Below are 13,517 nucleotides of genomic sequence, written 5' to 3'. Positions count from 1 at the left end.
TTAGATGGCCTGTTTCCCTCTGTTGGATCTCATTCACAGGCAGTAGATTTTAAGGGTGGCCTAAATCAAATCAAAACAAAACAAAACAAAACAAAAACCCAGTTGCCTCGGAGCTCAAATTATCTACCTGTTGCAGTTTTGGTCCTTGTACTAGAAGAGGGTTTATTTTTTTTCCCATAGTAAGGCATAATAACATCCCAGGTGTTCCTTGCTCTTAAGTGGAAGCAGTGGCTGGCTATGCAGGACAGTTTCACATTGATTGGTTAGGACATGCTGTCCTTTGAAGCAAGTGTTAGGCAGTAGTGCTGCAGTGCTCACGCATACTGTTGAATTAATCGCTGCAGAGTTCTTGGATCTGACCTGTAAAGGTAAAATAAAACTGCCTCTCAGAGACACTGGCAACTGTAGGAAAAATGGTGATTATAAAACACTGACAGGAATAAGAGAGAGAAGGTATAAGAATGGCTTTGGCAGAATTGTCTTAATGACTTTTATTTGACCATTCTTAAATATTTGGGTCTTAGTTCTATTTCCACTTTTGATCCAGAAGTCACAGATAAAACAGAAGAGGTGGTATATCTTACTGGTCTAAGGTGAGGCCTAGCTCTTAAATTTTAGTTATGCTCCTTTTGCTTAGAACTCTCCTTTCCTAACTCCTTATGTCTGAAGTCACTTGCAATGCTCACAGTTCTTTATGACATTGAAAAAGTTTCTTTGAGATGCTGTTGATAAGCATACTGACTTAAGAGCATGAGAGAGAGAATGCCCTCAGATTTTGGAGCCAAATAGTCCTTGATTTGAATTTCAGCTCTGCCTCTTATTTGTTCTCTAACTTTGGGCAAGTTGCTTTACTCTTTTGGACAGTGCTTTCTTCATGTGTAAGAAAGATGATGTTAATACCTTTGTAAGATTGCTATGAGGCTTAAGTGAGTATTACATGCAGAGTGCTTAACATATAGTATGCAGGCACTGAATAAGTATTAACTATATTAGTGTATCTCCCAATCTTCAGACCTGAATTTGGCAAACTGATTGGTATTTTCTTAGAAAGTAAATGAAATATGGGATGGACTCTCTTGCAGTTCTTTGAAGGAAAAGATGTATTATAAAGTAAAGTTATTATAGTTGCCATTTGTTATTTTCTTCAGGTTGATAACAGGGAAAATGCTGAGAAGGAAATAGCTATTTCTACTGTCTCATCCAGTACCCAGGTGTCCTGCCCACTATGTGACCAAGACTTTCCACCCACAAAGATTGAGCGACATGCCATGTACTGCAATGGAATAGGGCCAAGTACAGGTAAGACTTACCAGGATTTATCAAACTTTTCTTTGCATGATAGTTTTGTAATCCTCTATAATACAGTACAGGAAAAACAGACCACTCTTCCTCAAAGTTAAAGTTGTTGGGTTTGTCTTTTTCTCTTTCCCATATCTGTTCTTTATTTCTTTGGCAGGTATGCTCTTTTGTTGCACATACTTAGGAGAAAGGGAGGGAAAAAATCTTTCATCTTGGTATAGGTGGGCCAAAAATCAGTGTGATGCTGTGGACCTTCCATTTCATCTTTTATTTCAAATATTGAGATTCCATGGAGCTTGAGGAATTAAGTTCTAGGGTTGCCTGTTTTTTTTCAAAATTGGAGTGTAATTTACACAATGTTATAAGAGTTGCCTGTTGTTTTTTTTTTTATTCAAAATAAATCCCTTGTGGGGTTTATTTATGTGTGTAGAAATTCTAACTAAAAACAGAAGCCAAAAAGTATCCCCCATTTCTGTTCATGTGCTATATGTCTCTGCTGTATCACCTTGGAACCGTTGGTTACCTCTTGAAGACTACATCAAAAACCTTAGTTTTGGTGCAGTGTGAGATATTGACCAAGAGAATCTGCTTGTTGATCACAGTCCATTACCATCCCCAATCCTGCCTTTCCTTAAGCGTGTTGCACTTCTTAGTCCCACTTGATTCCCATAACATGGAAGTATTTAGTCTGAAATTGTATAATTGTGAAGTATTTTATAAGGTAGGAATTCCAGGAAAGAAAGGCACATGTTATTTAATTTTTCCGATATAACACACTTTTTATTTATTATGTAAGGAAGTACCTAAACTTATAAACTTATAATTAAATAAATTTGTAGATTTTTCTGATTATAAAGTAGTACATGTTCATTGTAATAATAATTGTTTATATTTATTTGTTAAAACTTTTTTTTTAATGTTTATTCATTTTTGAGAGACAGAGTGTGAACAGGGGAGGGGCAGAGAGAGAGGGAGATACGGAATCCAAAGCAGGCTCCAGGCCCTGAGCTGTCAGTACAGAGCCTGAGGTGGGGCTCGAACTCATGAATCACAAGATCATGACCTGAGCTGAAGTTGGAAGCTTAACCGACTGAGCCACCCAGGTGCCCCATATTTATTAAATACTTAAAATGAGTCACATACTACTTACATAAATGGGACCATGCTATAGTATATATATTATTCTATAACTTGCCTTTTTTTATTTAGCAGTAAATTTAGATCTTTCCATGTACAGATATGCTTTTTATATAGTGGACATCTCACCATCTGTAAAATTTTCTGTTTTGCTTTTTCTACTTACTAGCATAAAATTTCCCCCGTGTCACTAAAGTTACATGTGTATATATATGTATATATGTGTATATATATATATTTTTTAACTTAACTAATTTATTTGTTTACTTATTTACATCCAAGTTAGTTAGCATATAGTGCAATAATGATTTTAGGAGTAGATTCCAGTGATTCATCCCCTATGTATAACACCCAGTGCTCATCCCAACAAGTGTAATCCTTAATGCCCCTTACCCATTTAGCCCGTCCCCCCACCCACAACCACTTCAACAACCCTCAGTTTGTTCTCTGTACTTAAGAGTCTCTTATGTTTTGTCCCCCTCCTTGTTTTTATATCATTTTTGCTTCCCTTCCCTTATGTTCATCTTTTTTGTGTCTTAAATTCCACATATGAGGGGCGCCTGGGTGGCGCAGTCGGTTGGGCGTCCGACTTCAGCCAGGTCACGATCTCACGGTCCGTGAGTTCGAGCCCCGCGTCAGGCTCTGGGCTGATGGCTCGGAGCCTGGAGCCTGTTTCCGATTCTGTGTCTCCCTCTCTCTCTGCCCCTCCCCCGTTCATGCTCTGTCTCTGTCTGTCCCATAAATAAAAACGTTGAAAAAAAAAAAATTCCACATATGAGCGAAATCATATGCTATTTGTCTTCCTCTAATTTTGCTTAGCATAATATCCTCTAGTTCCATCCACGTAATTGCAAATGGCAAGATTTCACTCTTTTTGATTGCCAAATAATACTCCATTGTATGTGTGTGTGTGTGTGTGTATGTGTGTGTGTATATATATATATATATATATACACACATACACACACACACCTCATCTTTATCCATTCATGTGTTGATGGACATTTGAACTCTTTCCACACTTTGGCTACTGTCGATAGTGCCGCTATAAACATCGAGGTGCATGTGTCCCTTCAACACGCCTGTATCCCTTGGATAAATACCTAGTACAGTTGCTGGGTCGTAGAGTAGTTCTATTTTTAACTTTTTGAGGAACCTCCATACTGTTTTCCAGAGTGGCTGCACCAGTTTGCATTCCCACCAGCAGTGCAAAAGGGATCTCCTTTCTCTGCACCCTCACCAACATCTCTTGTTGCTTGAGTTGTTAATTTTAGCCATTCTGACTGGTGTGAGGTGGTATCTCATTGTGGTTTTGATTTGTATTTCCCTGATGATGAGTGACGTTAAGCATCATTTCATGTGTTGGTTGGCCATCTGGATGTCTTCTTTGGAAAAGTGTCTATTCATGTCTTTTGCCCATTTCTTCACTGGATTGTTTTTTGGGTGTTGAGTATGCTAAATTCTTTATAGATTTTGGATACTAACCCTTTATCTGATATGTCATTTGCAAATATCTTCTCCCATTCTGTCGGTTGCCTTTTAGTTTTGCTGATTGTTTCCTTCGCTGTGCAGAAACTTTTTATTTTGACGAGGTCCCAATAGTTCATTTTTGTTTTGGTTTCCCTTGCCTTTGGAGATGTGTTGAGTAAGAAGTTGCTGCAGCCAAGGTCAAAGAGGTTTTTGCCTGCTTTTTCCTCAAGGATTATGATGGCTTCCTGTCTTACATTTAGATCTTTCATCCATTTTGAGTTTATTTTTGTATATGGTATAAGACAGTGGTCCAGGTTCATTTATCTACATTTTGCTGTCCAGTTTTCCCAACACCCATTTGCTGAAGAGACTGTCTTTATTCCACTGGATATTCTTTCCTGCTTTGTCAAAGATAGTTGGCCATACATTTGTGGGTCCATTTTTGGGTTCTGTCTTCTGTTCTATTGATCTATGTGTCTGTTTTTGTGCCAGTATCGTACTGTTTTGATGATTACAGCTTTGTTATACATCTTGAAGTCCAGGATGGTGATACCTCCAGCTCTGGTTTTCTTTTTCAACATTACTTTGGCTATCCAGGGTCTTTTCTGGTTCCATACACATTTTAGGATTGTTTGTTCTAGCTCTGTGAAGAATGCTGGTGCTATTTTGATAGAGATTACATTGAATATGTAGATTGCTTTGGGCAGTATTGACATTTTAACAATATTTGTTCTTCCAGTCCATGAGCATGGAATATTTTTCCATTTTTTTGTGTCTTCTTCAATTTCTTTCTTAACCTTTCTATAGTTTTCAGTGTATAGATTTTTCACCTCTTTGGTTAGGTTTATTCCTAGGTATTTTATGGTTTTGGTGCAATTGTAAATGGGATTGGTTCTTTGATTTCTCTTTCTGTTGCTTTATTAGTGGTGTATAGAAATGCAACCAATCTCTGTGCATTGATTTTATATCCTGCGACTTTGCTGAATTCATGGATCAGTTCTAGCAGTTTTTGGTAGAATCTTTTGGGTTTTCCATATAGAGTATCATGTCATCTGTGAAGAGTGAAAGTTTGGCTTCCTCCTTGCCAATTTGGATGCCTTTTACTCTTTTATGTTGTCTGATTACTGAGGCTAGGACTTCCAACGCTATGTTGAATGAATAACAGTGGTGAGAGTGGACATCCCTGTTGTGTTCCTGACCTTAGGGAGAAAGCTCTCAGTTTTCCCCCATTGAGGATGATATTAGCGGTGGGTCTTTCATATATGGCTTTTATGATTGAGATATGATCTTTCTGTCCCTAGAAGGCTTTTATCAAGAAAGGATGCTGTGTTTTGTCAGATGCTTTCTCTGCATCTATTGATAGGATCATGTGGTTCTTGTCCTTTCTTTTATTGATGTGATGTATCCCATTGATTGTTTTGTGCATATTGAACCAGCCCTATATCCCAGGTATAAATCCCACTTGGTCATGGTGAATAATTCTTTTAGTGTATTGTTGGAACCCATTGGCTAGTGTATCTTGTTGAGGATTTTTGTATCCATGTTCGTCAGGGAAACTGGTCTGTAGTTCTCTTTTTTAGTGAGGTCTTTGTCTGGGTTTTGGAATCAAGGTAATGCTGGCCTTATAGAATGAGTTTGGAAGTTTTCCTTCCATTTCTATTTTTTGGAACAGCTTCAAAAGAATAGGTGTTAACTCTCTTTAAAAGTTTGGTAGAATATATCTGTTAAGTCCATCCAGTCCGGTGTATCCTGCAAAGCCTTTGTTTCCTTGTTGATTTTCTGTTTAGATGATCTGTCCATTGTTGTAAGTGGGGTCTTGAAGTCCCATATTATTTATGGTATTATTATCAATGAGTTTTTCTGTATGTTTGTGATTAATTTATATATTTGGGTGCTCTCACATTTGGGGCATAAATGTTTAGAATTGTTAGATCTTGTTGGATAAACCCCTTAATTATGATATAATGCCCTTCTTCATCTCTTGTTACTGTCTTTATTTTAAAATCTAGATTGTCTGATATAAGTATGGCTGCTCCAGCTTTCTTTTGCAACCATTAGCATGATAGATGGTTCTCCATCCCCTTACTTTCAATCTGAAGGTGTCTTTAAGTGTAAAATGGGTCTCTTGTAAATAGCATATAGATGGATCTTGTTTTCTTATCCATTCTGTTACCCTATGTCTTTTGATTGGAACATTTAGTCAGTTGACATTTAGAGTGAGTACTTAAAGATACGAATTTATTACCATTGTGTTGCCTGTAGAGTTGGAGTTTCTGGTGGTGTTCTCTTGTCCTTTCTAGTCTTTGTTGCTTTTGGTATTTTTTGTTTTGTTTCATCTTTTCTCCCCTCAGAGAGTCCCCCTTAAAATTTCTGGCAGGGCTGGTTTAGTGGTCATGAACTTCTTAGTTTTTGTTTGTCTGGGAAACTTTTTATCTCTCCCTCTGTTTTGAATGACAGCCTTGCTGGATAAAGAATTCTTGGCTGCATATTTTTCCGATTCAGCACATTGAATATATCCTGCCACTCCTTTCTGGGCTGCCAAGTTTCTGTGGATAGGTCTGCTGCAAACCTGATCTGTCTTCCTTTGTAGGTTAAGGACTTCTTTTCCCTTGCTACTCTTATGATTCTTTCCTTGCCTGAGTATTTTGTGAATTTGACTGTGATAGGCCTTGTTGATGGTCGGTTTTTGTTGAATCCAATGGGAGTTCTCTGTGCTTCCTGGATTTTGATGTCTGTGTCTTTCCCCTGGTTAGGAAAGTTTTCTGCTATGATTTGCTCACAAAAACCTTCTACCCCTTTGTCTCTCTCTTCATCTTCTGGGATCCCTATGATTCTGATGTTATTCTTTTTTAATGAGTCACTGAATTCTCTAATTCTTATATTGTACTCTTTTACCTTACTCTCCCTCTTTTTTTCTGCTTCATTATTCTCCATAAGTTTGTCCTCTGCATTGCTGATTTGCTGCTCTGCTTCATCCATCCTTGCCACCGTGGCAGCCATTTGAGATTGCATCTCAGTTATAGCATTTTTAATTTCATCCTAACTAGATTTTACTTCTTTTATCTCTGCAGAAAAGGATTCTGTGCTTTTTTCAACCCCAGCTAGTATTATTATCGTGATTCTAAATTCTGGTTCAGACATCTTGGTTGTATCTGTGTTGATTAAGTTCCTGACTGTCATTTCTTCCTGTTCTTTCTTTTGGGGTGAATTCCTTCGTTTCATCATTTTGGAGGAAGAAAATTAATAAAATAAAAAATAATAAAATAAAAATTAAAAATAACACAAAAAATAAAAGGATGCCAGACTCTAGGTGTGTTTTGGTCTGGTTGTTGAAAGAAAAAAATCTATAAATTTTTAATGCATATTTATCTTTGAGAGACAGCGAGCACATGTGAGTGGGGGAGGGACAGAGAGAAGGGGACAGAGAATCTGAAGTAGGCTCTGTGCTGACAGCAGAGATCCCAAAGAGGGGCTCAAACTCGCAGACCATGAAATCATGACCTGAGCTGAAGTCGGATGCTTAACTGACTGAACCACCCAGGTGCCTGTAAAAATATTTTTAATGCTAAATATTCCGTGATCTGAATTGCCTCCATTTACTTAACTGTTATGCATTTAGCATGATTCAGGTCACCATGTTGTTGAGCCTATTATGCATGAAGTTGTTGCTGTATTTTGGGGTTATTTCCCAAGGATGTATATCACTAGGTCGGGTGATAGTAAAAAAAGATGGGCTCTAGAGTCTAGTTATTTTGAGATTGAATCCCATCTTTGTCACTTAGCAGTGTGTGATTCTGTGCTGATTTCCTACCTTCCTTTTATGCAGCTTTCAAATTAACAGTAATGACCTTTTTTATTTTTTTAAAGGTTAAATGAGATATCTTAGGGAAAGTGCATAGTACAATTCCTAGCACATTGAGTAAGAACTTAAGAACTTAAAAACAATTTTTTTTAATGTTTGTTTATTTTTGAGAGAGAGCACAAGTAGAGGAATGGCAGAGAGAGAGAGGGAGACACAGAATCTGAAGCAGGCTCCAGGCTCCAAGGTGCCAGCACAGAGCCCGACACAGGGTCTGAACCCAAAAACTGCGAGATTGTGACCTGAGCCAAAGTCAGATGCTTAACCAGTTGAGCCACCCAGGCACCCCAGTACTTAAGAACTTTTAGTTGGCTGTTACTATTCTTGGTAGAATTACTGGGTTTGAGATTTTGTCATCATTTTTAAGCATCATTATAATAGCATGGTCATCTTTTAAATGTAGTAAAAGTTGAAGACCTACATTTGATCATCATCACCTTCTAGTAGAACACTGAAGGACTAGGGCTTTAGATGCAATTTTAATTTGACAGAGCTCTTCAGTCTGATTTTTTTAGCAGAGAGTTCCAGTGACTGAAAGAACTCTGGGGTTGGACATCTGGTGACCGGAGAAGGAAGAAACTATCTTGCACATCTCACCAAACATGCTTATCCAGCTGGTATTAATTATCTGAGTCAACAACCTACACAGCATTGAGGTCCAGAGATAAATGAGTTTGAGAAGCTGATTGTACCTTGAGCTGTAGAAAAAATAACTTTATGGTCAGAGCTGTTAGGTAAAGGGTAGTATAAAGTAGCTCTTGCTGACACCTCCCAGACTGAACTCTGATAGTCTGTGCTTAAACAGCAGGCTTTGGTATTCATTACTGTCCAAAGACATCTTTCAGCTATATGATACTTGCTTTTTAGCTTGTTCTTCCTTACTAGAGTTTAGTGGGGCAATTCACAATTCATCTTACTGTTGAAATGAGTTCAGCATTGTTTTTAAGTTTTCTGAACGACAACTTATACCACCAGAACCAGGTTGTTGTCATTGAACTTGTTGAGAAGCTGACACCATCAGGTGGGCAAAGGAGACTGAGACTTGCATTGTCGTTCATTCAGGGAAATCCTTTCAGGTTTTCTTTATTCCCCTGGGACGAGTGTCAGTGACCCTGTCGAATGCTGCTCAGTGGGATTTACACTCTGGTTTTGAGCACTCTTTCAGATGTAGATATATGTGTGTTTTCTGGTAAATTGGAAGTATGTATGTTATTGGCACTGTATGTCTTTTAGCCCTGATCCAGCTGTCTCAGATATCCATTTAAAGATGTCTGCTATATCCTGAATAACAGTAACACTTTCTTTTTCAAGGGAAATTTGTTTTAAAAATTAGCTGAGGAGTATAATAAAGAGAAATGTAGAATACTGTAAATATCAACACCAGCTTGTGTACCTACAGTGAGAAATTTGATTACTTTCTAGCCCCTATTTCCTTAACTTCATTTCATTGAAATATTTATGCTTGGTTGTTTTTTTTATTAAAAAAAAATTTTTTTTAATGTTTATTTTTGACAGGGAGAGAGAGAGAGACAGGGGGAGGGGCAGAAAGATGGGGAGACACAGAATCTGAAACAGGCTCCAGGCTCTGAGCTGTCAGCACAGAGGCTGACCCGGGGCTTGAACTCACAGACTGAGAGATCATGACCTGAGCTGAAGTCGGACGCTCAACTGACTGAGCCATCCTGGTGCCCCGGAACTTTTTTTTTTTTTAAATGGTGCTAGAACTTAACATGGGTTACTAAAGAAGTTTGAGACATTTCTGCCATTAAGGAGCTTGCAGTGTCATTGGGGAGATAAATATTAACCTAAGAAATTAATTACAAGATGACATAAAGCGAATGATGATGTACCTGTATGAGTGATTTTTTTTTTAAAGTTTATTTATTTTTGAGAGAGAGAGAGAGAGAGAGCAAGTAGGAGAGGGGCAGAGAGAGAGGTGGACAGAGGGTATGAAGCAGGCTCTGGGCTAACAGCAGTGAGCCCGTTGCAGGGCTTGAACTCATGAACTGTGAGATCATGACTTGAGCTGAAGTTGGACGCTTAATTGAATGAGCCACCCAGGCACCCCTACATGAATGATTCTGACTGTAAGTGCAATAGGAATATGGAGAGCTGCAGTGAATAGGGATGAAATCTCAGAAAGAGGGTTGGTTTAACCTGGGCTAGGAAGGCTAATAGGTTTGGATAAACCCATGGGAAAGTAGGGGACCCTTTATCTTCCTATAGGTTAGATAAGAGAAGGAAGCAGGCGAAAGAGGGGTGCCTGGGTGGCTCAGTCAGTTAAGCGTCCAACTTCTGCTCAGGTCATGATCTTGTAGTGCATGAGTTTGAGCCCCATATCATGCTCTGCACTGAGAGTGCAGAGCCTGCTTCTGAGCCTGCTTCAGATCCTCTGTCTCCCTGTCTCTTTCTTAAAAATAAACAAACATTAAAAAAAAAAAAAAAAAAGGAAGCAAGGGAAACAGCCACTAGACAACAGCTTCCACTTAGTCTTCCTAGTAGTGTTAACTTGCTAACCTAAATTACTCTCTCTGACCCTATAAGAGAATTTGCAGCATGGAGTCCCCACTGGAACTATTCCACTCTTGATTTATTCCTGTGTCTTAAGAACAGAGTTTGGGGATATAGGTGGGATGGAAAAGTAATTAGGGGAATTATGCAAAGCACCTGCTACTGTGCCATGTGCCTGGCATATCATACGTCCTCAATAACTTTGCTGTCTGTTTGCTTTTTTTTCTTTCTTTTTTTTTTTTTTTCACCATCTTGCCTGCCCCTGTTTTCCTTGCCAGAGATAGTAGTGATTGTTTTGGTTCCTCTCAACATTTTATGACTGGAGACAGAGGCCAGGCCCTCAGCCCAGCTTTTGGTAAAAGGGAGCCCCTCTCCTGCCGTGGAAGGGAAAGAGTTACTCTTGAAAACACATAACCCAGGCTGGGAGACCATTCGCCCAATGCCTAAGGGGATGGAATAATAGAGAGGACTTATCTCCCAGAATTAAGTATTCAGCTCTCCCCTCCTTCCTGTTTTCCCCTAAATCTGATCCCAGACATGCTTGGTTTGGCTGTGTAAAAAAAATAGTAATTAGAGTCATTTACATGAAGTGTCTACCATTTATGCCTAGTTACCGTGCAGCACAATAACAATTATGCATATCATTAAATATGTGTCTGATTAACTTTGCTGTAAGTTTTATTTGATTATAATACTACACTCTGAGTAAGTTGGCTCAGTCTGCTCAGTTTGTTGCTCAATGACATGGCTACTACAAGTTTGGAAAAACTAGAAGGAGTGTTCTTTAAAGGCATTGTTTGAGGGGAGAAGATTTGTTAAATTAATCTAGACTAACAAAGATAGGTTGCTTTTGTATTTGCTTTCTGGAAAATGTGTTTGAGACCATTTTTATTAAAACATTTAGGAAGAATAAAGCTCTCCATTTACCTAGTAAATATTTATTAAGCAACTGCTATATACCAGATACAGTGAACAGAATATACAAAGTCTCTGTTCTCATGGAGCTTATATTTTAGCAGTGGGATACTGACAGTAAATAAGTAAACATCCAGTATGTTAAGTGGTGATAAGTATTTTGGAGAAAAAGAGGAAGCAGAGGAAGAGAATGGAGAATACTGAGGTCAAGGGGTAGCAATTTAGAATAGGTGGTAGGGAAGGTCCCATCAAGGAGGTGACATCTGAGCAGAGATCTAAAGGAAATGAGGGATTTCGAGGTGGAGAGGAGAGTGTGTTACAGGCAGAAGGAACAGTAAGTACGAAGACTTTTGGTTGTGAACAGGCTTGGTGTGTATGAGAGAATGACAAGCCAGTGTGGCTGGAGTGGAGTTAGTGAGGGAAAGATAAACAGTGAAATTAGAGAGGTAATTGGGGAGGGGACAAGTGGAAAGATCACATAGGGTTCTTAGGCCATAGGAAGGACTTTGGCTTTTAATTGGAGCAAAGGAGGAGCCTTTGGAGGGATTTGAGCAAAAAAAATGAATTAATATTTGAGTAAAGGATCACCTGGTTGCTGTATGTATGGATTGTTGAGGTGGGGGACAAGAGTGGAAGCTGGGAGGATAGCCAAAATTTTATTTTTGGCAATATGATAGAGTGGGAGAAACATGGGCTTTGGAACTAGGCAGATCTGAATTTAAATGTCCACTGTTAATACTTGTCAGCTGGATGATATTTGACAAATGACCTTACCCTTTTGAGGATCAGATGTCTTGTTTATAAAATTAGTCTGACATCATTAGGATTGTCATGAGAATCAGAGACACTTTACAAAGTACCTAGCACTGTGTTTAGCATGTAATAAGTGTTCAGTAAATAGTGGTTGCTGTTTTGAGTATTACTCTTGTCTGTGTAGTCTCTCTGAAGTCTGTTTCTGTGTGCCAATACCTAAAGAATAGTCCATAAGCCAGGTAGAGGGGAAGATGAAAGGCAGGGAAAATTGTAAGGTGTTAAGAATAAGCTAGTAAGAAATAGATGGTGGGAGAGTTAGGGAAGCTGAAGGCATTAACTGTGTATTCTTTGGGCCTGGAGACAGAGGTGTGGCTTAGAGTCAGGATACTGTCAGGAGTGGATTTTCTTTTCATGGATGTCTCCTCGAAAAATAATAGTGAGTAAGTGGGTGAGCGTAGGTGAGATTCCTTGCTATAAACTTGCCTCAGAGCTAACAGAGGACTGAGGCCTAAAATTAGGCTTAACTTGGGTGGCTTAGCAGAAATCATAAGACCTGAACATCTCTAATGAAGAACTTTTTTTATTTTCTATTAAAAAATTTAAAAATGTTTATTTATTTTGAGAGAGAAAGAGCGGGCATGAGCAGGGGAGGGTTACAGAGAGAGGGAGAGAGAGAATATCCCAAGCAGGCTCTGTGCTGTCAGTACAGAGCCCGATGTGGGGCTCAAACTCAGGAACTGTGAGATCATGACCTGAGCTGAAATCAAGAGTCAGATGCTCAACTGAGTGAGCCACCCATGTGCCCCGAAAAGCTTTTTTTAATTAGATAAAGTTTGACTTTTTCTTTTTTATATACCTGAATTTGCCTACCTGAATGTAATTTGTACCCCATTTACTCTTCACTCTTGTATCAATATGGTTTTTGTGGTACCTAGGAAAAGTAGATTAACTATATTACTATTGACACCTAACTACTGAGGTGTTAACAATTGGGAAATAGCACAGTTTTAGTAGAAATAACATGGATTTTGGAGACAGACTGGCTTGTGGGGAGATCTACAAATCCAAACATACTGAGATATTATAGTACAGTTGGGCAGATAAAGCATGAACATGAATAACTGTAACACAAGGTCACAATTACTAATGGACTTAAAGTCTGTGGTGTTTCAGAGGAAATGTGATTAGAGATTGAGATGGAAGGGCATTAATGTAAAAGAACAGTAGGCAAGATCACATAAATAGAAAAGTATGAACAGTATACAGGAAAGAGCAAGTGATTCAATGTGGTTGTAGTATGGGCAATATAAAAGGAAATAGTAGGCAATTGTAGAATGACAAATGTAACTTGAATTATGTGGGTTAAAATGGGGTAGAGTTTTTTCTACTTGTAAAAGAATTTTTTTGTGTGTTTACTTCACACTATAGTATATAGGACTCTTTGGGATGCAAGTGTTGAAAATACAATTCAAGTAACTTAAGCAAAAAACAAGTTAGTTTGCATGGTAATTGGGAAGTCTGGTGTAGGTTTCAGACAGACCTCGATCTAAGAGCTCAGATGAGATCTCCATCT

At 38.5% G+C, this 13,517-nt stretch overlaps 1 protein-coding gene across 4 annotated transcripts in view; it reads left to right on the top strand.

The window, feature by feature from the left end:
- The window catches only part of UIMC1 (ubiquitin interaction motif containing 1), a 116,044-nt gene that overhangs the window by 75,914 nt on the left and 26,613 nt on the right, over positions 1 to 13,517 (top strand). For all 4 annotated transcript variants that reach the window (XM_040446055.1, XM_040446035.1, XM_040446065.1 and 1 more), the window contains one exon: positions 1,149 to 1,299. In XM_040446055.1, the coding sequence (XP_040301989.1) occupies positions 1,149 to 1,299 (151 nt within the window). The remainder of the gene's footprint in view (positions 1 to 1,148; positions 1,300 to 13,517) is intronic.

This window comes from Herpailurus yagouaroundi, unplaced genomic scaffold (assembly GCF_014898765.1).
Source record: "Herpailurus yagouaroundi ecotype Mexico unplaced genomic scaffold, PumYag 29, whole genome shotgun sequence".
Lineage (NCBI taxonomy): Eukaryota > Metazoa > Chordata > Mammalia > Carnivora > Felidae > Herpailurus > Herpailurus yagouaroundi.
The sequence above is the reverse complement of the archived record's forward strand: the minus strand, read 5'-3'. Positions and strand labels throughout refer to the sequence as shown.